The 25343-nt window shown below is 50.1% G+C and overlaps 1 protein-coding gene and 1 long non-coding RNA gene across 2 annotated transcripts; both read right to left on the reverse strand.

The window, feature by feature from the left end:
• ZNF692 (zinc finger protein 692) lies at window positions 1–25071 on the reverse strand. Its single transcript, XM_074971663.1, has 12 exons — window positions 25055–25071; window positions 23606–23817; window positions 23046–23077; window positions 18575–19051; window positions 17065–17113; window positions 16514–16654; window positions 14833–14961; window positions 7169–7231; window positions 6199–6277; window positions 5345–5459; window positions 4472–4571; window positions 1–3791 (listed from the first exon to the last, which is right to left on the reverse strand). The coding sequence occupies exons 2-12, from the start codon at window positions 23791–23793 to the stop codon at window positions 3407–3409; spliced, it is 1758 nt and encodes a 585-aa protein (XP_074827764.1). The 5' UTR covers window positions 23794–23817; window positions 25055–25071; the 3' UTR covers window positions 1–3406.
• On the reverse strand, window positions 9301–11750 carry LOC141998767 (uncharacterized). Its single transcript, XR_012641913.1, has 3 exons — window positions 11369–11750; window positions 11183–11264; window positions 9301–10748 (listed from the first exon to the last, which is right to left on the reverse strand). It is a non-coding gene; the product is annotated as an uncharacterized LOC141998767 (long non-coding RNA).
• Window positions 25072–25343: the final 272 nt, after the last annotated feature.

Here is a 25343-nt window from a genome sequence, read left to right on the forward strand (position 1 = left end):
CAAAGAGAGAATTGTATTAAGCCTCGTTAAAAAAATGAACTATAACAGTTCGTTAATGCACTTTGATCTGCTCCAGGGTCAAAGAGGACTAGATCAAAGTGCATTAACGAACTCTTAATAAGCTGCAGCAAGGCCCACGGCAGGCACATGTAAATGTTTCCATAGGCAAGCCCTGCTTGTTTAGCAGAAACATTTTACTGTTCATAAATGCACATTTATGTTCACAATCAGCCTTTATTACAAAAATTTTTGTTGCCATGGCTCGAAATGATCTATTTTTCACCATGACTGTGCTGCAAATTAGGCATAATTTTACTGTGACAAAATCCTATCCATAACCATTATTACCACCCCGTGTCTCAGTTACCAATCTGTCCTTACTTCATAGGGTGCATGCAGGTATAAAATCCACAGATGATTGTCAGGCGTCCAATGTGAGGGCTGTATAAGCCCTAAGACAGGTAAGCACAGACCCAGTTCTGCTGGCATAAACCCCATTGACTTCAGGCAGGAGCATCCTGCAGAAGACTCAGGGTATGTTTACACTAGAAATGCTACAGAGACACAGCTGCAACGCAGTAGTGTAGACACCAAGTACAGCGACAGAAGAGGTTCTTCTGTGAAGGAATTCTTCTGTCTATGCCAGGGCTTAGGTGAACTTAACTTTGTTTCTCAAGGTGAATTTTTCACACCCCTGAGCAACGTACGTAAGTCAACCTAACTTTCTAGTGTAGACCAGCCCTCACTGAGGAATGGTTTCCTCTCCATGACATGAACAGGCCCTGAGTGCAAATGTATGGCTCCCTCTCGGGGAGAAGTGACTCTGTCCACAGACAGCCCACCCCAAGCTCGTCCTCTCCAAGGTCTAGAAGACCATGCACCGAGGAAACGCATGGCAGAGCCTGCCTGATATCCCCAAGAGGTTTGATTCATACGTGTGTTCTCGGCTCCAAGGGGAGTCACTACCAGGAGGTGGAGGTAGGTGATTGGGACAGCTGGGCCATAGGGGTGGCCAGGAAAACGGTGAGAGGGAATGGGAAGTTCAGTTTCAAGCCAGAGGAGGGATCTGGACAGTGGGGCTGTACCGAGGGCAGTAGTGGGCTCTCAGCTCCCGGCACACCCCTCTGGCCTTGAATGAGAACCCCGGGGAGATTAGGGTGCATCTAGACTACGACTGAGGGGAGGTGACATTTTACAACGCAGACACTGAGGTCAGATCTTCAACTTTCAAGCTTCGTTTGCTGGGAAAATCCTCCCTTCCCTCTGGCTCACATCTCCAGGGACTGGTATTTTCTTGAGAAGTGGGGTCAGAGCTTTTGCTGATTCCACATAACGAAAACCTGCTTAATATGTAAGGTAGTTATCCCATTGGGAGTTAGGCACCTAAACACCTTGGAGGAGCTGGGTCTCCATCACTTAAAATCTTCTCCCGTGACATAAGTGAAGCAGATCCAAGAAGAAAACAAAAGGGCATTATGGTTAACAGAAGGCAAGCGGTGAGACCTGGTTTCAATTCCTGGCTCAGTCACAGACTCTCTGAATATAAGAACATAAGAACAGCCATACTGGGTCTGACCAAAGGTCCATCTATCCCAGTATCCTGTCTTCCGACAGTGGCCAATACCAGGTGCTTCAGAGAAAATAAACTGAACGGGCAATCACCAAGTGATCCATCCCCTGTCACCCATTCCCAGCTTCTGGCAAACAGAGGCTAGGGACACCATCCTTGCCCATCCTAGCTAATAGCCATTGGCAGGACTTATCTTCTATGAACTTATCTAGTTCTTTTTTGAGCCCTGTGATAGTCTTGGCCTTCACAACATCCTCTGGCAAAGAGTTCCAGAGGTTGACTGTGCATTGTGTGAAGAAATACTTCCTTTTGTTTTAAACCTGCTGTCCATTAATTTCATTGGGTGACCCCTAGTTTTTGTGTTATGAGAAGTAACGAACACTTCCTTATTTACTTTCTCCACACCCATCATGATTTTACAGACCTCTATCACGTTCCCTCTTAGTCGTTTCTTTTCCAAGCTGAAAAGTCCCAGTTTTATTAATCTCTCCTCATACGGAAGCGGTTCCATACCCCAATCATTTTTGTTGCTCTTTTCTGTACCTTTTCCAGTTCCAATATATCTTTTTTGAGAGGGGACGACCACATCTGCATGCAGTATTCAAGATGTGGGCAAACCATGGATTTATAGACAGGCAATATGATATTTTCTGTCTTCTTATCTAACCCTTTCCTAATAAGCAATCTTTGAGCAAGTCCCCTGGGGTAAAGTTTTCAAACATGCCTAAGACTCAGACCTCAGAGGTATTTAGGCTCCTAACTCTCACGCTTTCAGTGGACGCTAGGAGCCTAAATACCTTTGAGGATCTGGGTTTAAGTGACTTAGGAGACATTGATGTTCAGCCGGACCAAGGTGTTACTGAAAATCTTACCCTTAGGCCCAGATAGGCACCTAACTCCCATTGAAACCCACAGACTTTAGGAGTCTAAGTACCCTTGAAGATCTGGTCCTTAATCTGTCTGTGATTCGGTCTCCCATGTAAAAAGAGGGGATCAGAATCCTTACTGTCTCCTGCCCTTTGTCTGTTTGGTCTATTTACACTGGGAGCTCTTCAGAGTAGAGACTTTCTCACAGTGCATGCCTGCAGCTCTCAGCACAATGGGCTCACAGTCTCCATTAGGATACCAAGGTTCTGCTCTAATACAAAGACCAGAACACTGGCAGGCTTTTCTGCAGCTGGACGGGGGGTGGCTGCTGAACCTCTACTCAGAGGAGCTGCACCAACCGGGGGTGGGGTAATTTCACAGGAGAATGGCAGGGAAACAGCAGCAGGAGCTGTGGCCATTGGGATGAAGACAGGCTCACCTACCCTCACCCCTGCCCTGCCCAGGCTGGCAGAACCAGCAGCCTCATCAGAGAAGATGCTCTCCCCACCCCAGGCATTACACAAAATAATTCTTTATTGAGGATTTGTCCAAAGCCCTGAAGCCGAGAGTAGCAAAGCCGAGGCCTGTTCCTGGGGAGGGCGAACCTCAGCATCTCTCTTCAGAGCCCCCTTGCTCCAGAGAAGTGCTGGTGTCAGTCCTCTTGGCCCACGGAAAGTCTGCACTCTACTGACTGTGGTGTGGGGAGGCTGCGCAGGGCTGCCTTTGCCTCCCTGTCCTCATACTCTCAGTACCTGGGCAGGATTTCAGATCTTCTGCTGCAGTCCCCCACCATGGTTCAGTCATTATCCCCACCCCTCTGCTAAGCGCTTTATGTCCCACTCTCAGCAGAGTCCAGCTGGAAGGCAGGATCCTGCTGGGATCATCTCTGCCGGGATCATCTCTGCCAACATCCCCCGTGGTTCAGCCCCCAAGCGCTGGTCAGACCTGGATCCCGCTCGGCGTGGCCCGTTACTCGGCGGATGCTGCGATGGGGGACACCGGCCCTTCCGCCTTCTCCGTTTTGCAAAGGCTCGGTGCAGGGATCTCCAGCTGCTCTGTGGCAAGTGGGCACAGCACATCCGAGTGGTCCTTGGTTGGTGTCTCCTCAGTGAGGCTGGGGAGCAGGGATGGCGTGTCCCTGTTGCTAGGTGCTGGCATTTCCGGCGTAGGCTGGGCCGGGCCGGCAGCCACCTCGGGATGGCTCTTGCTTTTGTGTGCGGTGACGTTGTCCTTCTTCTCAAACTTCTTGCCACAGATGTCGCAGGAGAAAAGGTAGAAGGAGTCGGCGTCATGTTTCTTCATGTGCCAGTTGAGGGAGGCCTTCTGACGGCAGGTGAAGCCACAGATCTCACACCTGCGGGTAGGGAAGGGGATCAAGAGGAGAGTGTGGAGAAAGCCGGGCAGGGAATCAGATGCACAGAAGAGACAGGAACACAGGAATTATGGGCTAATCTGGCCTGCACGTTAGGTCTAGTCCCGGGCTCTAATGGCTGGAGAACTGGCTTAAAACCTGAAGCAGGACGTTTAATCTCCCTTCCAAAATTGCTATTGTTCATTATGGTTATTCTCAATATTCTTGTTTCCACATAAATATCCAATCCCTTTTTGGAATCTCACTAAATCTTTGGCCTCAGCAACTTCCTGTGGCAATGAGTTCAACAGGCTAATTCATTACTCCCCAAACTTTTGAGGATCGTGCCCTGCACGTACCTCTGTCCGCGACCTGACATGTCCTCCCCAGAGCCCGGGGAGGAGTGGTGCCGCAGCTTGGGGACTTTGGGGACCTGTGGTCTATAAGTTTCTAATGGGTGTAGACATCAAGGGGGTGAGGGGGAGAGGCCTCGTCTGGGGTGTAGTTAGGAAGAGGGCCCGGACAGCCCTAGGGACTGTATCCTCCAGAACTGGATCGATGGCACCTAATCAGACATTTCCACCTTTGGATTCTCAATGCTGCAATTCTTAGGGACAGAGAGAGCTCAGCACAGAGGAACAGACCCCAAGTCACAGAGCAAGCCAGTTGGGTTTGCTACTTACTGTATGGGTTTCTCCCCCGTGTGGATGCGTCTGTGGATGATCAAGTTGCTGCTGGTGCGGAAGGGGCGGGCACAGTACTCACAGATGTAATCCCGTTTGTCTGCAGCGGGGAGAAGAGTGGGTTACTGGTTGCACTGGGCAGCAGGATGTAGGGCAGGGCATTTTACCCAGGTGGAAGCAAAGGTAGGGACGAGAGAAGGGCAGTAGTCCAAAGGGCAAAAAGCAAGGGGTTGCCAGAGCAAATATTGGTAGTGAGTCCAGGGCTGGAATGACAGTGGGACCTGCAGGTTGGGATTGAGGAGCAGTGGCAGAATTGTGTGTGTAGGGGGAGCTCAGGACCAGACAGCAGAAGATTCTGTGGGTCCAGACTGAGATGCATTATTAGCAGCACTGGGTGTGGCTCCTGGGGCTAGAATAACAGTGCTGTTTGCAGGGCATGACAGAGAGGCCCCTGCAGAGCTAGGGCTGGGTGGGAGGGAATCCCAGGGCTAGAATAGTAGTGGGGGCTGTGGATCAGGACTGGAGGGGTATCGGCAAAGGTTAAAAAGGGGGAGGGGGCCCAACCCAAGGCTGGAATACCAGGGAGCCTGTGGGTTGGGATTGAAATGCATTGGCAGACCTTTGTGATTGTGGGGCTGGAATTGAGGGGCATTTGGCAGATGATTGTGTAGGAGCCCAGGGCTGGGACTGAAGGGGAGCTGTGGGGCTAGATTGAGGGGTACTGGCAGGGGTGTGTGTGTGTGCATAGGAGCCCAGGATCTGGATTGAGGGGCCTTGAGAGAGCTGTGTGCATGCTGAGGTGAGGGGGAGCCCAGCACTGTAGCAGAAGGCAGGTGCTTTGAGGCTTTAGCCCCTGTGCTCAGGCACACTGACCGCTGTGCAGCTTCTCGTGCTCCTTCAGGTGTTTCTTGAAGTTGAAGGACTTGCCGCAGCTGGGCTCAGAGCAGGTGAAGGTCTTCTGGTGCACATGCTGGTATTTCTTGTGGTGCTGCCGTTTGGGGGTTGGGGGGAAGCAGAGGGTAGGGTCAGCTGCTGCCCAGAGACCCCACAGTTCATCCTCCCTGGTTCGTACCTAACTGAGCGCCCTACCACAGAACTGGGAGTCAGAGGGAATGTTTGATTTGATTTTGGGGCTGGACCAGCAACCCCAATACAGGGGGTCTCCCTGGTGCCACTCAGCTCTCTCTGTGGGACAGCAGAGGGAAGCCATAACTCTATGACCCATTCAGCCCCCAGCCTTTCTGTGGAGGCTGCAGCAAAGGAGGCCGACTGGATCACGTTCCAGAGTCAACTGCGATCAGTGAAAATCTCACCATGGATGCCGATCGGCTCTGGGTTGCGGCCTTAGCCCTGATATAGAATCTTGTCCTGCTGGGAACTGAGGACACACGGACTCGTTTCACTGAACAGCCAGTCAGATGGGAGCGACCGGGGCATATGTGACAGCTCCCATTTGGGCTGGGGACTGAAACGGGGATGTCCAGAATTAAAAGCATAAGTAGCTGCAGATTGAACTGTGGTAAGACCATCGCAGACTCCTATTCTCTGTGGATCAGGCACAGAGAGGGACCCGTAACATACGTTCACCGGTGGGTCACACTGAACTGATTGTCAAGCCCGCAGCTGGGCTGATACCATAATGGTTTTAGGCCACGTATCCCAACAGGGACCAGGCGGTGCTGGGGGTGGGTCAGGTGCCCCTCCCCACAGGTCACCGTGTCACTCACGTTCAGGTACTGGCGGTTGGAGAAGATCTTGCCGCAGCCCTCGAAGTCGCACAGGAGCATCTCACGCTTGGTTGCCTTCCTGCAGAGAGGAGGGGGTGAGGATCTTGCAGGTTATTGATGGAGCCAGGATGCAGTTCAGCAGCCCCTCGGTTCTCAAACCCTCCCTCGTCCTCTCTTCTCCCCGCTGCAGGGGCAAGAGCCGTGTCCTCTGCAGCCACCTCCCTGGATCTTTCCCTGCTCACCAGCTGCCTTCGTCACCTCTCCTCTGCAGCTTGTGATGTCTGGATAAAGCCCCCTTCATCTCCCTGCCGCACCGGCTCTCCAGCTCCTTTCCAAACTCTTTTTTCCCATCTGTGCCCATCTGCTCTGGTCTCTCGGTCAGCTGTGCAAAGTATTGGGGGTGGAGTGGTGGACAGATTGGACAAAACACACCACTAGCAACGGGGACGGTGTGTGGGTTGGGGGCGCTAAGGGGTGGGTTGCATACCCTGTGGAAGACGCCAACCAATGGGTGCAGTGGGGATGTGAGAAACGCCAGGGAGTATCACTGGCTGTGAGCCTATGCAGGGACAGAGAGGGGTGGTTGCAAGGGGGAATGGACAGGAGACCAAGTGGCAAGAGGACTGCACATCACTGGGGCCATTGAAAAGTATGTTAGGTAATGGGCTGTGGGAAGCAGTCCCTGGTGTGTGGCTCTGGGGCTAATGGGGCTTTTCCTCACCTCTAAGTCCAACTGGAATGGCGCTGCAACCCCCACCAAGAGGCCAATCCAGACAGAGCAGGAGATCCCACCCCTGCCCAACTACTCCCCTTTGCAGGAGGTACCACCTGCTGTTCAGTGGAATGGGGAGTCCAGCCGTGGGGAGCAGGGATACAAGGGACTGGTCTGCAGCCCAGCTCTGCTACTATAAGGGCTCTAGGGCAGGGCAGCCAGCAGAGTCATGGCCAGGGTTCCAGGCCAGCTTCCTACCTGATTCTCTTGGGGCCGATCTGGGCCACATCCTTGTTGCTCGGCTGTCCCCGCTTCTTGCGGCTGCAAAAGAAGAAACAAACTGATTGGGTGCTCCCAAAGGGGGTGTGTCTCTCCTCCTCTTTTCTCCCCATGTAGTCTCCCTCTCCCCTGGCCTGTGTTTTCCTTTTCTGTACACCCTTCCCCATTTCCACCATGAACATCTGTCTCTTCCCCTCATTGCGAGAAGGCATAGGAGACGAAGGCTGCCTGGCCTTCTCTGGGGCAGGGATCTCCAGCTACCAGCCTCCTCCTACAGGAAGGAGAATTCAGGGTGGTCACCCTAAGATTGCTCTGGCACCTTCCTGGACCTCCAAGTCTCACTGACACCCATATGGACACTGCGATGCCTGCCAGACACCGGGAAGAGCTCCAGTTTGGCCCAGCACTACAAATTTCATGTCTTGAAGGTCAGGTTGGTGTAGAGGCCAGTGCTCAGATCCTCAAAGATCTTGAAATGCCTAAGTCTCATTGAAATCAATGGGAAATAGGCACCTAAACTTCTTTGAGGGTCGGGGCCTGGGTGTTTCCACAGACTGCTAGGCTTTAGTTGTAGGCTGGGTACACACCCCCATCTTTCTGATAAAGGGTAGCCCTGCCGAAAGGATACAGGGCTCTGTCCAGCTCACCCCCCAGGCTGCTGGAGTCACTAGGGTTCAAAAGTTAAAGGTTTACACAGTAGAACCTCAAAGTTACGAACACCTCGGGAACGGAGGTTGTACCTAACTCTGAAATGGTTCGTAACTCTGAACAAAACGTTATGGTTCTCTCAAAAGTTTACAAGAGAACATTGACTTAATGCACCTTTGAAACTTTACTATGCAGAAGAAAAATTTTGCTTTCCATTTATTTTTTTAACAGTTTATATTTAACACAGTACTGTACTGTATTTCCCTTTTTATTTTTTTTGGGAGGGGGGGGGTGTCTCTACTGTAGCCTGATTGTGTACTTTCGGTTCCAAATGAGGTGACTGGTCAGTTTGTAACTCTGGTGTTCATAACTTTGAGGTTCTACTGTAACTATAAAAACAGACAGTCAACATCATGCCACAATATATAAATTGCTTTAAATCAACCTCTAAAATGTTCTCAGGGAGCATTTTTTGTATTTTGCCTTTCTGTAAATTTTCAATGGATTTTTTTTTGTTGGTTTGCGTGTATGTATGATGAATTGGATGTTTATTGACATTGAACAATAACAATCTAATCTTTCCAAGCCTAAATATACTGCAGGCGTGCTAGATACAGCTGAGCTCAGTGCCTTCCTGCCCTGTGAGAGGCTCCAAGACTCACCAGATAGTGAGCAAGCAGAGGACAACTTGCACAATGTTACCATCACTGGGTCTCTGTGATAGCATATTTCTATATAAGTAACCTCAGTTTTTTTGGCATACAAAAACTATTACACATCGCAAGATCCTATGTGTGTGTCTAACATGGCAAGGAAAAAGAAAGTACAATGCTATATTTAGAAATAGCATGTGTTCATACAGTTAATAGACTACATTGGAACATTATTGCACAAGAGGGCAGAGTTGAGGTTACATGTGCAGCCTTTAACATTTGCCTGACTTCTGCGCACTCATGGTCATGGATTTCCAGAGGAGATGAGAACAGCTTGCTCCCCTGACTTTCAACTAGAATCTCAAGTGCTCAGTGCTTCTGAAAATTAGGCCTTAGTGGTCAGTTTTTCAAGAGGACTCACAAGCTCCCGAGCCCCTGATGAACATTTGGCATAATCTAATGGCTTTTTTGGTATCATATTTCCCAGTTTTTTATTAAAGTAACAAGATGGACAAAACAATAAGACCGAAGGAGAAAGCATCACTCTACAATTTTAAAGCTCTGATGGCTTGTAATAGAGATGTAAACAGAAAATTTAAGACCTACAATGCAGTGTGGATGTATTTGGTAGGACACTCCCTGAATGCAGTCATCCTAGGGTTCCTAGGCACTACGGTAATACAAATAATAATGAAATGATAATAAAACTTGACTAGGTCAGTAGAACCAAGCTGCTCTTGAATAAATCCATCGTTTGCACGATAAAAATAAAAAGCACTAAAAACCTTTAGAAAAATCCACTCTGGACATTAAATACGACGGAAAATGATTTTATTTCTGTACTGTTTGACAGTTATCTTAAATACCTACTCCTCACCGCAGAAAATAACTACAAGTAAATACAATGATCCTATGTTACAAACGTGATTAAATGTTATTATTTACCAACAATAAAAAGTCTTTAAACACACTGTATTGCAAAAAAATACAGTTAAGAGAAAAGGATACAGTCGTAATCCCATTAATCTAATATTTTTAAACACAGAGAAAGTTTGGTCACATATACTGTGACAAAGTTCCTCCTCTACTTTGGTGGGTATTGCGCTTATTGGCGGATTTGTTCGCCTTGGAGCTTCACGGCAGCCCTCGGTTTGGGCGTTTTCGTGAATCCACAGTCCAGGTCAACTCCTTCTGTGTCTGACCTGGAGTTTGGAGGTTTGGAGGCCCACGCTCTACTCCGGGTTCCAGCCCAGGGCCCTGTGGAATGCAGCTGTCTAGAGTGCCTCCTGGGACAGCTGTGCGACAGCTAAAACTCCCTGGGCTACTTCCCCATGGCCTCCTCCCAGCACCTTCTTTAACCTCACCATAGGACCTTCCTCCTAGTGTCTGATAATGCTTGTACTCCTCAGTCCTCCAACAGTCCGCGTTCTCACTCTCAGCTCCTAGTGCCTCTTGCTCCCAGCTCCTCACACGCACACCACAAACTGAAGTGAGCTCCTTTTAAAAACCCAGGTGCCCTGATTAGCCTGCCTTAATTGATTCTAGCAGCTTCTTGATTGGCTGCAGGAGTGGGTGGGTGAGATTCTGTGGCCTGCATTGTGCACGAGGTCAGACTAGATGATCATAATGGTCCCTTCTGACCTTAGTATCTACGAATCTAGTCCAATCAGCCAGTCTGTCTCAATTGTCCCCAGAAGGTTCCTAATTGTTCTGCAACCTTCCCTGTTACCTTACCCAGGGAAAAGGGACCTACTTAACCTGGGGCTGATATATCTGCCTTTTATTACTATCCTGTAGCCATCTGGCCCGACCCTGTCACAAGTTTGATCTAATTTAAAATGTTCTGTCTGCATTATCCACCTTCCAAGGTAAATCTTGCAGCCACTTCGCTTTTGTTGTTGTTGGTCTATGATGGAATGTCCTGAAAAGAGAAAGAAGTTAGAAAATAGCAAAATTGTCATTTTGGTGAAGAAAACAGATGTTAAAAATCACGGACGATCTGCCATGTTCACTATGTAAGATGCAGGCTATGCAGCTTACTTTGCAAGTGCAAGTTGAGGCTGCTCAACGCTTTGCAATACTGCATATTACATACAGGTATTGTCTTCAGATTGGGATGACGGTACTTACAGAAGGAGATGAGAGTCATCTGCGAAGGAACACACACTCCAGTATGCGACATGCTCTTGATGCGCTTTCTCTTGCTCCTCTGATTTTTTTTTCTGTCTCCATGTCCCTAGCTACTGGTATCATAATGGCTACAGCAAAAACCACACATCAATGTGTAACTTATTTGATCAAAACCATTACTTCCTTTAAACCTTAAAGGGATACCACAAACAAGTTCAGTCAATCTTTAAAATGCGTGAAAAGTTCAGGTGCTCTACATTTGATTTCAGTGGGAGTCTGATATCTATCCTACTTAGTTAGGCATGTTTGAAATCCCACTAAGCACTTACACACCTTTGAAAATCTGGCCCTAAAAGATGATTAACAGAGTGCTCTCAAATGCACAAAGTAAAGACACTGAAGGAAAAAGAAAGATTTAGAGGGAAATAATCTTTTTATTTCCAGTGATTTTGAAAGTTTTCAGACACAAGCATGATTTTTGAGTAGATGGTGTACCTCTAATGGTAAAATTAAAATGCTGCAGGGAGAGGAAGGGGCAGCGCAAATTAAATATATAATTTACCATTATTGTCTGCTGTGTTTCGATTAATGCCTCAAGCACTTGTTCTCTACGGGTAGCAAACTGTTACTTAGTTTCACAGCCCCTGTAAAACAGACATTAATAGACTTTCAGTATAGAACTGAAGTCACAAAAACATCTAGAAATGAAAAAGGCAGAAGATCCTTTACTGTGCATGTTAATACTTACTTGGTATCTGTTTGGGTTTATATTTTGGGGCTTCTTTCTCCCATAACTCCCACAAAAACATATAATCGTGAAGAGATAGTTGAGGATTGAAGACTGTTCACACTTAATTCAGCTAATTCCAAAGGAAATGCTTTTACACCTCCCTATGTAATAAAAACATTAGAAAGTCTGGAAAGAAAGAGTTAGGGTCTATAATTAATTCCCTGGTGTTATGTAAGGCCGCAGTTCAAGAAGAGACTTAAGCATATGCTTCTTTTTAGGCATATAAGTAGGCCCATTGACTTCTATGGGACTATCCATGTGTGTAAGCACAGGCACCATTGTCAGCCTTTGTGATTTTACTGAGAGTCTTGTGATATTTGGTGTTTTTCTTAAAGCCCCAGCTCCCAGAGTCAAGTGACCACCGGCGTTTATTTAGATAAAATGGAAGTTTCTAGCCCACACGCTTGGAAAAAAAAACTCATTGAAAATGTGTCCTGAGGGTGACTTAAAGGCTCAGAAACCAGAAGAGAAATTTAAAGAACCTATAATTTATTATTAGAAAAATAAAAAAAAACCCCAAACCACTCAAATCAGATATTCATGATTTTTGAGATGTTACTCATTACTTCTGTACGCTTGAGATCGGCAGTATTGACTTTTAAATACTTTGGTGACTTGGAGCCTAATCATTCACTAAGGACCTGACCCAACTCGCAGTGATTTATTGCAAGTCATTCCTCTCACTTCAATGAAGGTTGCATTAGGCTCAGTCACCCCAAGCAGTTTCCAACACCCACCCAATCTTAACTTGGCTTCCTTGGATCTTCAGAGATTAACTCAACTATCAACATCATAGTACTGAAACCAACACATCTTCTCAGCAATGAGCAAATTTTCAGCATCATTTATCTCGAAATGTAATAACAGAGGGCTCTTCAATCTAACAGACAAAGGTATAACAAGATCCAACAAGATCCAAAAGCTGGAAATTGAAGCTAGACAAATACAGATTATTAATAAGGCACATTTTTAACAATGAGGGTAATTAATCCTTGGAACAACTTCCCAAGAGTTGTGGTGGATTCTCCATCAGTGGCAATCTTTAAATCAAGATTGGATGTTTTTCTAAAAGATCTGCTCTAGTGAACACAAGAATTAATTCAGGGAAGTCCAGTGGCCATCATTATGCAAGAGGTCAGACTAGATGATCACAATGGTCCCTTCTGGCCTTATAATCTAAGAAACAATACGCTAATGCATACATCATTTTCTGCATAAAAGTATTACAGATTCACACTAGCAGCTTCAGTGCAGAGAACCAGACACTACACTGCTGAATATTTATTATCATTCTGTGATGGAACCTTATGAAAACTACAGCATTAGTTTACTCCTGGGGGAATTCTGAGCCACTGCGCAAGTGCAGAATTAATGCCTCCCGGAGATATTTTTTCCCCCTGTAGAATAATTGATTCTGATGGGGAGGTGAAAGGAAACTGCAATTACACTTTTCACGCACTAGGGGCTGATGTGATGCCAGAAGAGAAGGCAGCTAACTCACGGGTCAGAGCAACCAGCCATGGAGAGGGAGAAGACAGAGGCTGCCTTCCTCACAGTGCCCTGCCAGGTGAGGAGGCACGGGATATGGAGGGGGGCAGAGCGGGGCATATGGTGTTGGTGAGGCGGGTCACACAGACTGACGTTCTGGATGGATAGTGGAGGGGGACAGACTGGGGTGGGAGCAAAGGAGCTAGTGGGGTGACAACTTTGAGCCCAGGGCCGAATAGGAGTGGGGGTGCAGGGCCACATGGAGACGGGGGGAGGAAGGGTGAAGGGCCACATGGGGACATATGCAGAAATGCATGGCTGAATGGGGAGTGGGGATGCAGGGACACATGGAGACAGAGGCAGCAGATATGCCTGACTGAATCGGAGAGGCATGGGGAAGGTTCCCCAACAATTCCCCACCCCGCAAAAAAACCTGTTCCATACTTCTCCCACCCACATCCAGCAACCCTCCAGATTCACTTCCAGGCTCCTTCCCAGCAATTACTTCCCTCTCCCTCAGCTCCTTCATTACCCCTGAAATCCCCAAGCCTTTGTACTGCTTCTCAACGGTGTGGGAAATACATTTCTGTATTGTAGTTTAAATGAATTATGATCAAAGTTCTGTATTAATATGCCCGGTAAAGAATCTATTTGTCAAAAAACATTTCCTGAATCTTTTTGTTGTTGTTATCTGTATTGTTACAGATGTACTTGCTTACGGGTATTTGAAATAAATTACCAAAATAATTGAAACTGGCACGATTATATTGTATTACTTTGACAAATAAAATATGCAGAATTTTAAAATACTGTGCACAGAATTTTAAATATTTTGGTGCAAAATTCCCCCAGGAGTAACTACTTACACACTGAAGCCCTATTTAGCCATTCGCCTCTTCCCTGGTGAGCAGGATAGTGCAGTACACTATGGCCACTTTGTACCACTTGGGCAACACAGAGGCCATGTTCTGGCCCCACATGGCCAGAGGAGAAATCCCTTTGTGTCAGTGGAACTCTCTCCAGGGAGGGACGGCTCCTGTGGAACCCTCCTTGCACTCTCTGGTGCTGTGGGGGGAGCTCTGATATATCAATCCTCCATTGATGTTAGGGATCTTATGCCAGTGGTATGAGTTAGAGCAGTTGAGGAGCTTCTCTAAGTTATGCAGAGGGCAGACGGTGCAGGATCAGGGAGCTGCAACTGGTTCCATGACAGTTCCACCTGCATTGAATGGAGCTGTGACGTGGGCAAACTTCAGCCCTACTATATTCTCTCTCTCTACCCAGACACTAGTACACTCGTCCCCCTCGCTGTCCCCTAGTTTCATTACTGGCTCTATTACCATTGAAGTCAATGGAAAGAATCTCTATTAATGTCAACGGGCTTTGCTCAGGTCCTCACATGGCTCCCATCACAGTGGCTAAGCATCCTCCGTGAGCAGCACTGGCTAGGTACACAGAAGCATTCGTCCATCCACTTAGCTGCACCTAATGAGGGGCTAAGCCGGCATAGCTATGGCGCTTAGGGGTGAGACAAGTTTCACACCTCTGAGTGATGTACCCATGTTGATCTACATTTTAAGTGTAGACCAGGCCTGAGACACCCAGCATGGTGTGGAAGACAGCTCTGCACTGGGAATTGGCTGCAGTTTGGTCTGGCTGCTATTGACAGGGGTCTGCAATTACAGAGCACAGGACAGCCCCACACACGCCCTCGGGCCTTTAGGTTAGCCGGCATTCGAAAACTCTGGGGTTGGGAAATGCAGTCGCTTCTCAGATGGGCCCAGAGCCATTTGGATGATCGAGCTGAGATAGACAAACTGATCTCAACCCCTTCCTTCTCACTCACCCACTTCTCGCCTTCCTTTCTCCTCTCCCTATGTGCTCAGGCTCTCCCTCTTCACCTGGATTGGCCCTCTGCCTGTCTTCCCCCTCACCTGGATTGCACCGCCTTCTCCTCAGAGGGGCTGCCGTTGGCTGGACTCGCCTCGGTAGGCAGCTGCGCACCCTTCACGGGTCTCTTGCGGCTCTTGTTCTGGCTTTGTTCTCTTTTAAGCTCGGAGTCACTGGATGGATGAGATGGACATAGGAACTGGTTACAGTTACAACCTGTGAGAGGGGGCTCTCTATTGGCAGGTGAAGCTAGACATGGGAAACAGAGGGAAAGCAACCCAATGCCACTCAGGGAGAGGCACATAGACTAAAAGCATCTCCTCCACGCCAGTGCTAAAGGAATCAATGTATTATTCCACGTTCACGTCAGGTTAGAGCTGAGAGTTTAGTCACACAACAGTCAGGGTTAGATTTGTCAGAGCAGCCTTCCCTCTACAGAGTATGTTTAATAAATGGGTCTCTCGTTTCCAATATCAGGACAAAGTCACAAGGAAGCTTGGGAGGAAGGATGGGATTGTGGTTAAGGTACAAGACTGGGTGGCAGAACACCTGGGTTCTGTTCCTAGCTCTGAAACTGACTCACTGTGTGGGTGAAATCAGGGGCCTTTATCGATCAGATCCCCCTTGTGGCAAGGTGAGGAGCTACACCAACTTGGCTCCACCCCCTGATGCTATCACACCCAACTCTGTGTTTGTCAAGTCCTTGTTACAACCTGACTTTTCCTGGCCAGATCCTCAGCAGTCTCTGGCCCCTTCAGGGTGAAGGGGAGTCAGAAGTTCCATGGCTCTAGTAGGCGTTACTCAGCCCTAGGTCTCCTGCGTTTAGAACCTTCTTCTCCATAAGTCCCTGGCTGGAGTATGCAGGGGAGCCCAGGCCAACCCAACTCACCGGGTTCAGCTCGGGGCCCATTTGGATCAGCCAGAACAGTCTTTGTCAGCCCCTTTCTGCTACCTCCTGCCTGTAGGCTTGCCCTGCTTCTCTTTCTTTGGAGTGTTAGCAGTTCACCAGCCTGCTAGAGGGCAGCTTTCTAGCAGCTGCCTTTCCTCTAGGGAACTCCCCTTCTAACTGAGGTCCTTAATTTTTTTTTATCATGTCCAGGTGCTTCCCTGCCTAATTAACTGCCTCCCAGTACCCTCGGGTGAACCTGAGCTGCCTCATTCCCCATTGTGGAGCCTGTCAGAGCTGGGCTGGGCCCCTGAGCCTTCAAAGGGCCATCTACCCTCTGACATTGCAGTGGGCAAATCCCTTCCCCTCCTCTTACCAGTAATGAAAACAAGGTCCCTGCCCTGGGGAATTTACAATTCCAGGGCCGGATTCTGATCTCACTCACACAACTGAGAATTAGGAGCATATGCTCTCAGCAGTGGTGTTTAGGAGCATCCCGGTGTACCACAGCTGCCTGTGAAATCAGAGTGAAGCCTCAATTATACCAGCAAAGTGTTGGCAACCACAAAGCAGGGAGCAGGTGGGAAAGGGCAGGGATCCAGGAAAAGCTACGGAGAGAGAGACACCTTGTTCTGTATGCGCCCTGTGAGTTCCTGGGTTAATTGTTAATGTACGAAAGGGCCACGGAAGGTGAAGGGACAAAAGACCAGGGCTGTGGAATTACGTCAGAACAAACATACACAGACTCTTCGTAAAGTGCAAGACTTCGGTCCAGCCTGGCAGCCCTTCAGAGAGCAGTGCAGTCAGCTCCCTCCCAGCCCAGCTCTAGCATCCCTTACCTGTCCAACGAGGGGTGGTAATTCTTATCGCGCAGGTCGTCAGTGTAAGTGAGGTCATCTTCTTCGGTGAAGTCTTCATCCTCGTCCTCTTCCTCTTTGGGGTCAGGCACCTCCTCTGGTTTATCCTCCAATCCTGGTGCACTGCAAGAATCAGATGTCAAGAGAGGAGGTTAGACGGAAGCGCATCTCCCTGAGCCATGGCTCTGAGGGGGAAATCTCTGAGGGCTCTGTGGGTCCTGATCCCACCATCTCTCCTCACAGCCTGATGGCCATCCTGTCTACATGTCCCTGTCAGTCACTGGTCTCTCTGCTGAAGCTGTTCACAACAGGGCTGATGCGTAATAACAGGGATGGGGCAAGACTGTCCCACTGGGAACTGGCTTGAGAACTCAGCAGTTAACTTCATACCGGATGTTGTCAGACGGGAGGGACTCTGGGTCATTGCACTGCTGGGGATACAGGACAGCTCCTCTCTAGTCCCGGGAGCATACGCGCAGGGGACAGGTGAGCACCAGGGACAGATGATGAGGAGAAGAGCCACCATCACTCACCTCTCCGGCTCTATCCCTTCCATACCAGCCTCTGCCTCTGCCAGGGGAGCTGTGGGGAGAGAAACTAGGTGCAGTCAGTTGAAGGGTGAGATGGAACCATGAAGCTGAGATCTGCAGAGAAGGGACGGGGAAGGAAGGTGCAGCTGTGGGAGAGAGGGTGCAGGGAGGGTTTGGGAGGAGAGAGCAACGCAGAGTGAGAAGGCCCCAAGGAAGGGAACTAAATCCTCATTCAGGGTATAAACCAACCACTAACAGGCCACAGAAAGGGGGCTAGGAAGAAACTATAAACAAGTTGTTCTATAATTGTCCAATAGAGGGTTTCTTGCCCCTCCTATGAAGCACCTGATACTGGTCACTGAGGAATAAAGAGCTAGATGGACCCTGGTCTTATCTGTTCTGGCAGTTTGTGTGTTCCAGCACCTCAGATGTGCTTGGCTGGACATCTGCCCTTGTTTCTCCACAGCTGGGGGACACCCACAGCCAACCCTCCCCTCGGGACCTGCAAGCTGGACGACTACATTTGAAAGCTTCACAGAAGGCAGGATACACCTGCCCACTAGGTCAGCAGCGTGAATAGCATAGGATGCCTGCCCTGGCTCCCAATTCACTCCCAGGACAGATGTGGATCTGAAAAGTTCTCCATGGAACTTGGGCCCTCGTCACTAAAAAGACCTGCCTCTCTCCCCATGAAGAGCAGGGACACGCTGGGTGCTTTTACTAAGGCCACATTCTCACTTCAAGCCAGTGACCTGGTCGGTTACAACACAGTTAAAAGACGTAACAAAAAGGAGACCTACCCACATTCCTGGAACAGGGCCCCAGGACTCAGTGACCCACCCTTGTCCCTGTAACTGACTTAAATCTCTGAACCGTCCAAGGCTTCAGCCTGGTTTTAGGGTAAATGGTTAGTCCTGAAGCTGTAGTGTGATGGGGCCTGGGATGCCAATGATGGGAACATTTGGGTGTTGGGGTCTGGCAAGGTGGGTCCCTGCCTCTTTAACTCATTTCTCCTCTTGACTCGAAGGGGCCTGAATCTGTTGACTGATGGTCAGGGTCTGGTGTCAGCCTCCTGCACTGTCCAGGGGTGGGGGCAAATGTAGGGGGATAGGGACTAGTTTAGAGGAGGGTGGTTATTATTACAGGATCCCTATCATCACTATGGATGGAGCTAAGACTCATGGGTTGCTTGTTTGCTTAACAGGGTCCAGCTGATCACTTTCAGATAGGGAGGGGGTGGTGTGGGGTTGAGGAAGGGCTATCTGAACTTGTACTTCCAATGTACGGGGGGAGCCAGCTAGCCTGGCTGGGAGTGCCATGGGGGTTTGGAGTCAATGGGGCAAAAGAAATCAAGGACCAGTGGAGAGAGGGAAGAGGAATCCCAGTTTTGGTTGGACAGGAGGAGAAGGTTGTGGGGCCATGGGAAAGGGAAGACTGGTCAGCTGCATCCATTGTGCCACCACATGCTTGCATGGGGATCCGGGAACAGGGGGGGTCCTGCTCACTCCCTCACCTGTGTCAGTGCTCCCTTCTCCTAGCTCTCCACTGTGGTCCATGCTGCTGGTGGATGATGGAGCTGCCATTCTCTCCACCACTGCACTGTTCCCAAGGGGGTTGGGCTCCACCTTAACCACCTTCCCAGAGGAGTCCTGGGCAAGCGCTGCCCTGCGGAGCGAGCGCCTGCGGCTGGTAACTGGGGAAGGTGGTGGGCTGGGCCCTGAGCTGGCTCCTCTTTCCTTGCACTGGGAAGTGGCTTTGCCGGGCTGCGAGCTACCTCCCGGTGGCTGCTCCTCCGATGCAGGGGGGCCCCAGGAGAAGGTGTGTCCAGCCATGCACTCCCACACTAGACTTCCTGGGGCTCCCTTGTCGCCTGGTGAGGGGGTCTTCACATTGGGGATAAAGCTGCACTCCTGGCTGTGAACATGAGACAGGACGACCAGGCGCTGCAGTGCATCCGTGGGGAGGGCGCTGGGATCTGAGCCACCCTGCCCTGGGGGAGAGAGAGGGAAACCACATGTAAACCACAGGGTGCCCCTAGCACCATATCCCTGCCTATAACCCAAGAACCCACGGGGGACACTGCACCATCCCAACATTTACCCCAACCTCTCCATATAATCCTACCCCTAAGGGAGCCACAGCACCAACCCCTCCTCCCCCATAACCCAACTTCCTGGTCGTGTGACTCTAAGCACCCCTGTATTCATACACTGCACACTATTGGAATAATCTTTGTACAACATATGCCTTATGAGGTATCATTTGAAAACTAATAACTCACTGATCACCAATATTCTTGTGTGATGTATGGACGCGATGTGCATTAAGAGTTATGGATATAGACTAGAACTGTGACTAAAGTATGTTTAAATGAGACATGTCGGGGGGGTTGTAAATAGGTCTGCCCTAGACAAAGGAATTGTTTGCTTCTCTGAACAGCAGCCAGGCTGTCAATGAGAGACAATGAAGGTCCATTTACATATCAAATACCCAAAGCTATCAAGCCAACAAGTGGGGGAAGAGACAGCATGGGGTCTATGCCCAAGCAGGAGAGAGAAGCTTGGTCTAGGTTTTACTTTTCAAAAAATATATTGCCAAGTTCACTGATCTATAAAGGTGGGGTTGGGGGTGTTTGAACCTCAAGTGATAAGCAATTGAATCAACTGATTGTATACAATATTACCGACAGTACCAGGAGGTGTGAGCCAGTACGACATCATGCATCAACTATGGGAAAGGGACTGAGAGACTTTTTCCATTAGACCATATGAACTGGAACCATAAACTCACTGAACATTAAATCCTACCAAATGAGGGTAAATCCATCCTCATCATCGTATCCACTCATTATACTCCACACCTGAACATAGCCATTATATGAACAACATACCCCCATATCTCAATGTCTGTACTTTGACCCGTTAAACTTTTACCCCAGATCGGGGAGATTGCAGATTATGTATTCCTTATGCCACCCGTTCCTAAACCGAATTTTGCGCCCCTTCATAATCTGTACCTTATTCCCTGATAACCAGAAACTTCTATGCTTAAACTGTGTACCGTTTTCTTTTTACTTCAACATCTTCTTATTAAAATTATTAAATCTGTTAAAAGTGCATAGAGTGAGGTCTTTTCTGAAAGCTAGTAACACACTGGTAAATTGGTAATATCATTGTGAAATGTATGTATAAACCCAATATGAAAAAATATGGATACTTAATGATATCATGCTTTAAAGTCTATGGTCAAACAGGGAGAAACAGGTCCCCACCCAGACAGGAGCTAAGGTAGCTGTCTACCTGTTTTGAGTGAAATTAAGCAAGCTGTGACCAAAAACAATGGAAGCCCTATTTACATAGAAATCAGCAGGGGGATGGGAAGTCCACAGGATGGAAAGAACACTATGAGGTCACTCTGCCTCTTGACACAAAGTCATTGAACTTTGGAAGATATAATCAAAGAGAGAAGCCATGCCTGGCATCCCATCACTAGACAGACACAAGGGAACAGAACTCTTACAAGCTGAGAAAGATGGGCCCTTCAACCAAGGGAGGGGTTGAAGTCTCTGGAAACTGAGTATAAGCGAGAAACCTGCTTAGGCAAAGATCTTTCACCTAGGGAGACAAGGAAAGCCAATATCTTGCACTTCTGTGGAAGGTCCTGACTGAGGGAAAGTGAACCACGGCTTTGAAGAAGGAAGCTTGGTGAGAAAAAACATTTTGAACAAAGCCTGTACCTCGCTAGATTCAGTTTTAGACTTTTCAATCCATGTTTTCACTTTTATTTGCTTATTTCCCTTTCTAACTTTATTCCTTTCACTTGGCATCACTTAACCTATGTCCTGCTAATAAACTTGTTTGATTTTTATTATAAACCAACTCAGTGCTGTTTGCAGGGAAGAGTGTATTTAGCCTGGTTAATAAACTGTGATGTACTTTTGTCTCTTTAAAGGAACAAGCTGACCATTATTTCTCTGAACTGTCCAGGAGAGGGCTGGACATTGCAGAGCACATAGTTTCGGGAAAATTCAGGACTGGGAGAGTGTTGGGCTCAACTTGCTGGTTGTAACCAAGACTGGTGGAAGACAGAGTAGGGCTGTAGACTTGCTGCTGGGGTCAGAGCTGCTGAACCCAGCTTGTCTAGCACACAGACACTCAGGGTGTAACCTGCATACTTGTAGGCTGGCTGTGAGCATCCCAGGCTGTGGGCTACAGCAGCAAAGCACTGTACAGGACCCAGGGTTGCAGGACAAGCGGTGACACAACCCCTTACTGGTCTGGAGCACACCCAACGCTTTGACAGTGGAGTAGTCGAAATAAGATTTATACACAGCTTGCTATTTTAACTGAGGTTTGCTCTCCAAGCACTAGTAGAATAGTTTTAAGTATTTTTCACGTGAAAAGGCTGGGGAAAGTCAAAGAAAGGATACTGTTTTATTATTTTCTGTTTATTTCAGGGAAGGAAATAGAACAAAGGAAAGCATAAAGATGAGTCACAAGCAGAAAAGGCAGTAGGAGAAAAGAAGCAGATGCTGAGCTCACCAAGAAGCAATCAAAAGAGCTGTATGCACAGTGAGGTCTTTCAGCAGCTGATCAGAAGCAAACGGAGCTAGTGGTCATGCTGCACTCATATGCCATAAGGAAGGATGGGGCACCTGCTCCAAACCAGGGGCCGGAGCGGGTCCCTTTTTCCACTACAGGGCATGCTTGTAGGGTGGCTGTGAGCATCCCAGGCTGTGCACTGCAAAGCATAGGCGCCCAACCCCACTCTGCCCCCGGCCTCGCCCCGACTCCACCCCTGCCCCACCCCCATTCCAACCCCTTCCCCAAATCCCTGCCCTGGCCCCGCCTCCTCCCCCTCCCTCCTAGAGCATGTTACGCTGCAAAACAGCTGTTTTGTGGCAGCAAGTTCTAGGAGGTAGGTGGAGCAGGGATGCAGGTATGCTCAGGGGAGGGGGAGGATGTGGAGGTGGAGGTGGAGGTGGGGCGGGGAGGGGAGCTTGGCTGCCGGTGGGTGCAGAGCACCCACTAATTTTTTCCCCATGGGTGCTCCAGCCCCAGAGCTCCCACGGAGTCGGCATCTATGCTGCAAAGCACTGTACGACACCCAGGGTTGCAGGGCAAGTGGGACACAACCTCTTACTGGTCTGGATTGTACTCTGAACTCCATGACAGGGGGCCACAGCACCACCCCCCTAATTAACTCTAACCCCCTGTGATGGGATGTACAAACCCTACACTGGGGAACAGAGGGTTAAGGACCATCTGTGGGCCCTGGAGGCTCCACCCAGCTTCATCTGCTGGGTGTGCTCACAATGCACATGGAGCTTGAAAGGGCACTGCACAGCTCAGCCTGGGTGGTCAGTGCAAGGGAGCAGACCTTCCCTGGTAGCTCCTACAGGGATACAGCTGGAGTTCCATACTGCCTGAAGAAGACCTCAATACGGAGCTGCAGGCCACCATCAGAGAGACAGCAGAGTGAGGGTGAGGAATCTCCGGACCCCTTGCAGTTGAGTACGTGTTGCAAGTCAATAACCAGGCCCCCATTGGGCCTCTGGAGAGGCAGGGGGCACTGGAGGAAGAAACCTAGGGAGCAGACTTAGTGATACCCTTGAATTACCAGCCCCAGGGTCAAAACCAAGTGGAGCGGTGGGCCTAGGTTCCCCCGCTGCCAACCCAGACTTGAGCCACTAGGTGCTACTGCTAAACCATAGACTTGAGCCACAAGGGGGTATAGAGAGTTAGTGCCCCAAACACAAGGTGATCTCCCCATCATGCCCAGTCATATAACCCAGCACCACTGGGGCTGAAGCACAGTCTACCCCCACCATGTAATCCTTCTCCCTGACATGACTGTCACTAAAGGGGGGATTCCCCCACTGCACCTCCCTTTTTAGAAGGACACTCAAAGCTGCATACCCCTCCCCATAAGAAGAAGTGCGTGCAGAGTCACAGAGACCCCATTTGGGCAGGAGAGGTGCCTACCTGCACTCAGGACGCAGCCCTGTGAAGTGTACCTGCAGCAGAGAGAGGTGGGGACAGAAGGTGAGATATTGAGTGAACAGTGAGGGGCAGGGAGGGAACCCTGAAAACACAGATCCTGCACCCCCTGGCTGAGCCCATCCACCCAGAAGACAAAAGGGAACCTGCTCCATGACCTCCATCAGCCCACCCCAAAATCTCAACCACCACACGGGACAGGCATCAAGGTCAGACGCCAGTTAGGGTGCAATGGGGGAAATTGGGGGAAAGGACATATTGGAGCTTGTCAGGGTAATTGGTGGGGGCATGACTGGGACAGCAGGAACCTGTGAGGATCTGGGAGGGATGCACAAGGGGCTCTGTGGGGAAATTGGGGCTGTGAGGAGGGTGGGCCCTGTTAGGGGAAGGTGTGTGGGAGGTGGACTGTGAAAGAAATCAAGGGTCTCCTATGTCCATTCTACAGAGCCCCCCCTCCACTTCCTTCTCCTCCCATAGGACCTATCTCCCACATCCTGGCCCCTGCTGTGGGACCAGTACTCTCATCCCTCCCTCTCACTCCTCACCGGTCGATCAGGTACTTGGCCAGCTGGGAGTGCAGGGAGAATCCCAGCTGCTCCTTGAGCCGGCACCACTGCTCCAGGTGGCCCCCGATGCGGATGCGGCACTTGCTGCGCCGGGCATCCAGCTCCTTGCGCTTCTGTTTGCGGATGCACTCAGAGGCCTGCTGGCGGCCCTGCCGCCTCTGCTCCATCCTCCCACCAAGGACGCTGCCCACCTGGGAGTGGGGAGAAAGAGACTAGGGAGTGAGCTGCAAACCCCTTGGGGCTGCACAGAGGGAGTGGGGCGGAGATCCTGTCTGTGGTGCAGTGGGAGGCACACTGAGACAGATACAGGGGACAGTGAGCCCAACTAGGGCATTACTGGGGGTGAGGAAAGCATTTGAGAACTCAACTAGTAAAGACCGTACCCACCAAAAGAAATAGTGTGGGGGGTGAGATGGGTAAGTCAGGAAAAGGCAAGGGGAATATCCCAAGAAGAAAAGGGTCTGAGGGTGGGAAGGAAAAGGGACTATCACATCGTTAGGGTCCAGGGGGATAAGGGGTGTGGGGGACAAGCCTCCCAGAGACATTCTCAAAGGCCTCTTCCCTCTCCTGCTGTATTAGTTTGTCTAAAAGTAATCAGTTTCATCAATAATACCCAACCCCTTTCCCACCAAAGGAGTAAATCGATCTATTTGTTCCTTTTTCAGTGCCCTTGACTTGCTGCTCCCCGCAATGCATCCCTAGGACCCACTGTGCCCTGCCCTTCTCACCACATGGGGGACAGTGGTACCCAATGCCCCACTCCAGCCTGCCCCAGTAACATTCCCTGAACAAACCCAGGGCCAGGCCCCACACCCATCCTGCACCAGGCACACTGAGACAGATACAGGGGGCAGTGAGCCACCTCGGCCCTGGGCTGCCCAGGAACCATACAGCCCTAGAGCTGCCACCCCACACTGGCTGCCCTCCCCCCTCCATAGCCCCTCAGCGCTGCCCGGTCCCTCCCATCAAAGCCCCTCCTCAGCTCCGCCCACCGCCCCACCCCTATTCCTTCGACCCACCCATTACAGCCCATCCCCTTTTCCTCAACCCCACCCATCACCATAGTCCCTCCAGTATTCATCAGCCCCGCCCCTCCCCTTCTCAGACCCACCCCCGTTCCCCCCAACAGAGCCCCGCCTCAGCTCCACCCACCACCCCGTCCCCACCACCATAGCCCCGCCCCTTTCCCTCAACCCCGCCTCTGCCCCGTCAGAGCCCTGCTCCTGCCCTCTTCCACCAGGGCCCTCTCCTCTATCCCCACGGCTCGGATCACCCTCCCCTTCCGTCAAGCCGCGCTTCCCGCCGGACGCCTCTGGCCAACTAGAGCGAGGCGCGCGGCAGGAGCGGCCGTTGTGTGGCGAGAGGTGGGGGCGCGCGCTCATCTTCCCCCCTCCCCAACTGCCTCTTGCGTTTTTTCCGCCGTGGTACCTTAAAGTGGGCCCGTCGGGGCACAGCGCGGGATATGGGCGTTGGGGCAGCACCGGGTCCCGCTCCGTACCCCCGAGCCCTTCACCCCTTTCCTTGAGCTTACCCCGAGGAGGGGAGGGCCCACCCTGGGGCCGTGTCCCCTTTAAGAGACAGACCCCTCCTCCCCCAGCGCTTACACAGCGCTGGCTGAGACCGTGACAAGATGGCGTCACACCACCAACTCCACAAGCTCGGAAGGGGCGCGCATGCGCCGTGGACACTCTCCGGCCGATAGCGAGAGTGTGGCCCG

The sequence above is a fragment of the Natator depressus genome, chromosome 14 (assembly GCF_965152275.1).
Source record: "Natator depressus isolate rNatDep1 chromosome 14, rNatDep2.hap1, whole genome shotgun sequence".
NCBI classification, from domain to species: domain Eukaryota; kingdom Metazoa; phylum Chordata; order Testudines; family Cheloniidae; genus Natator; species Natator depressus.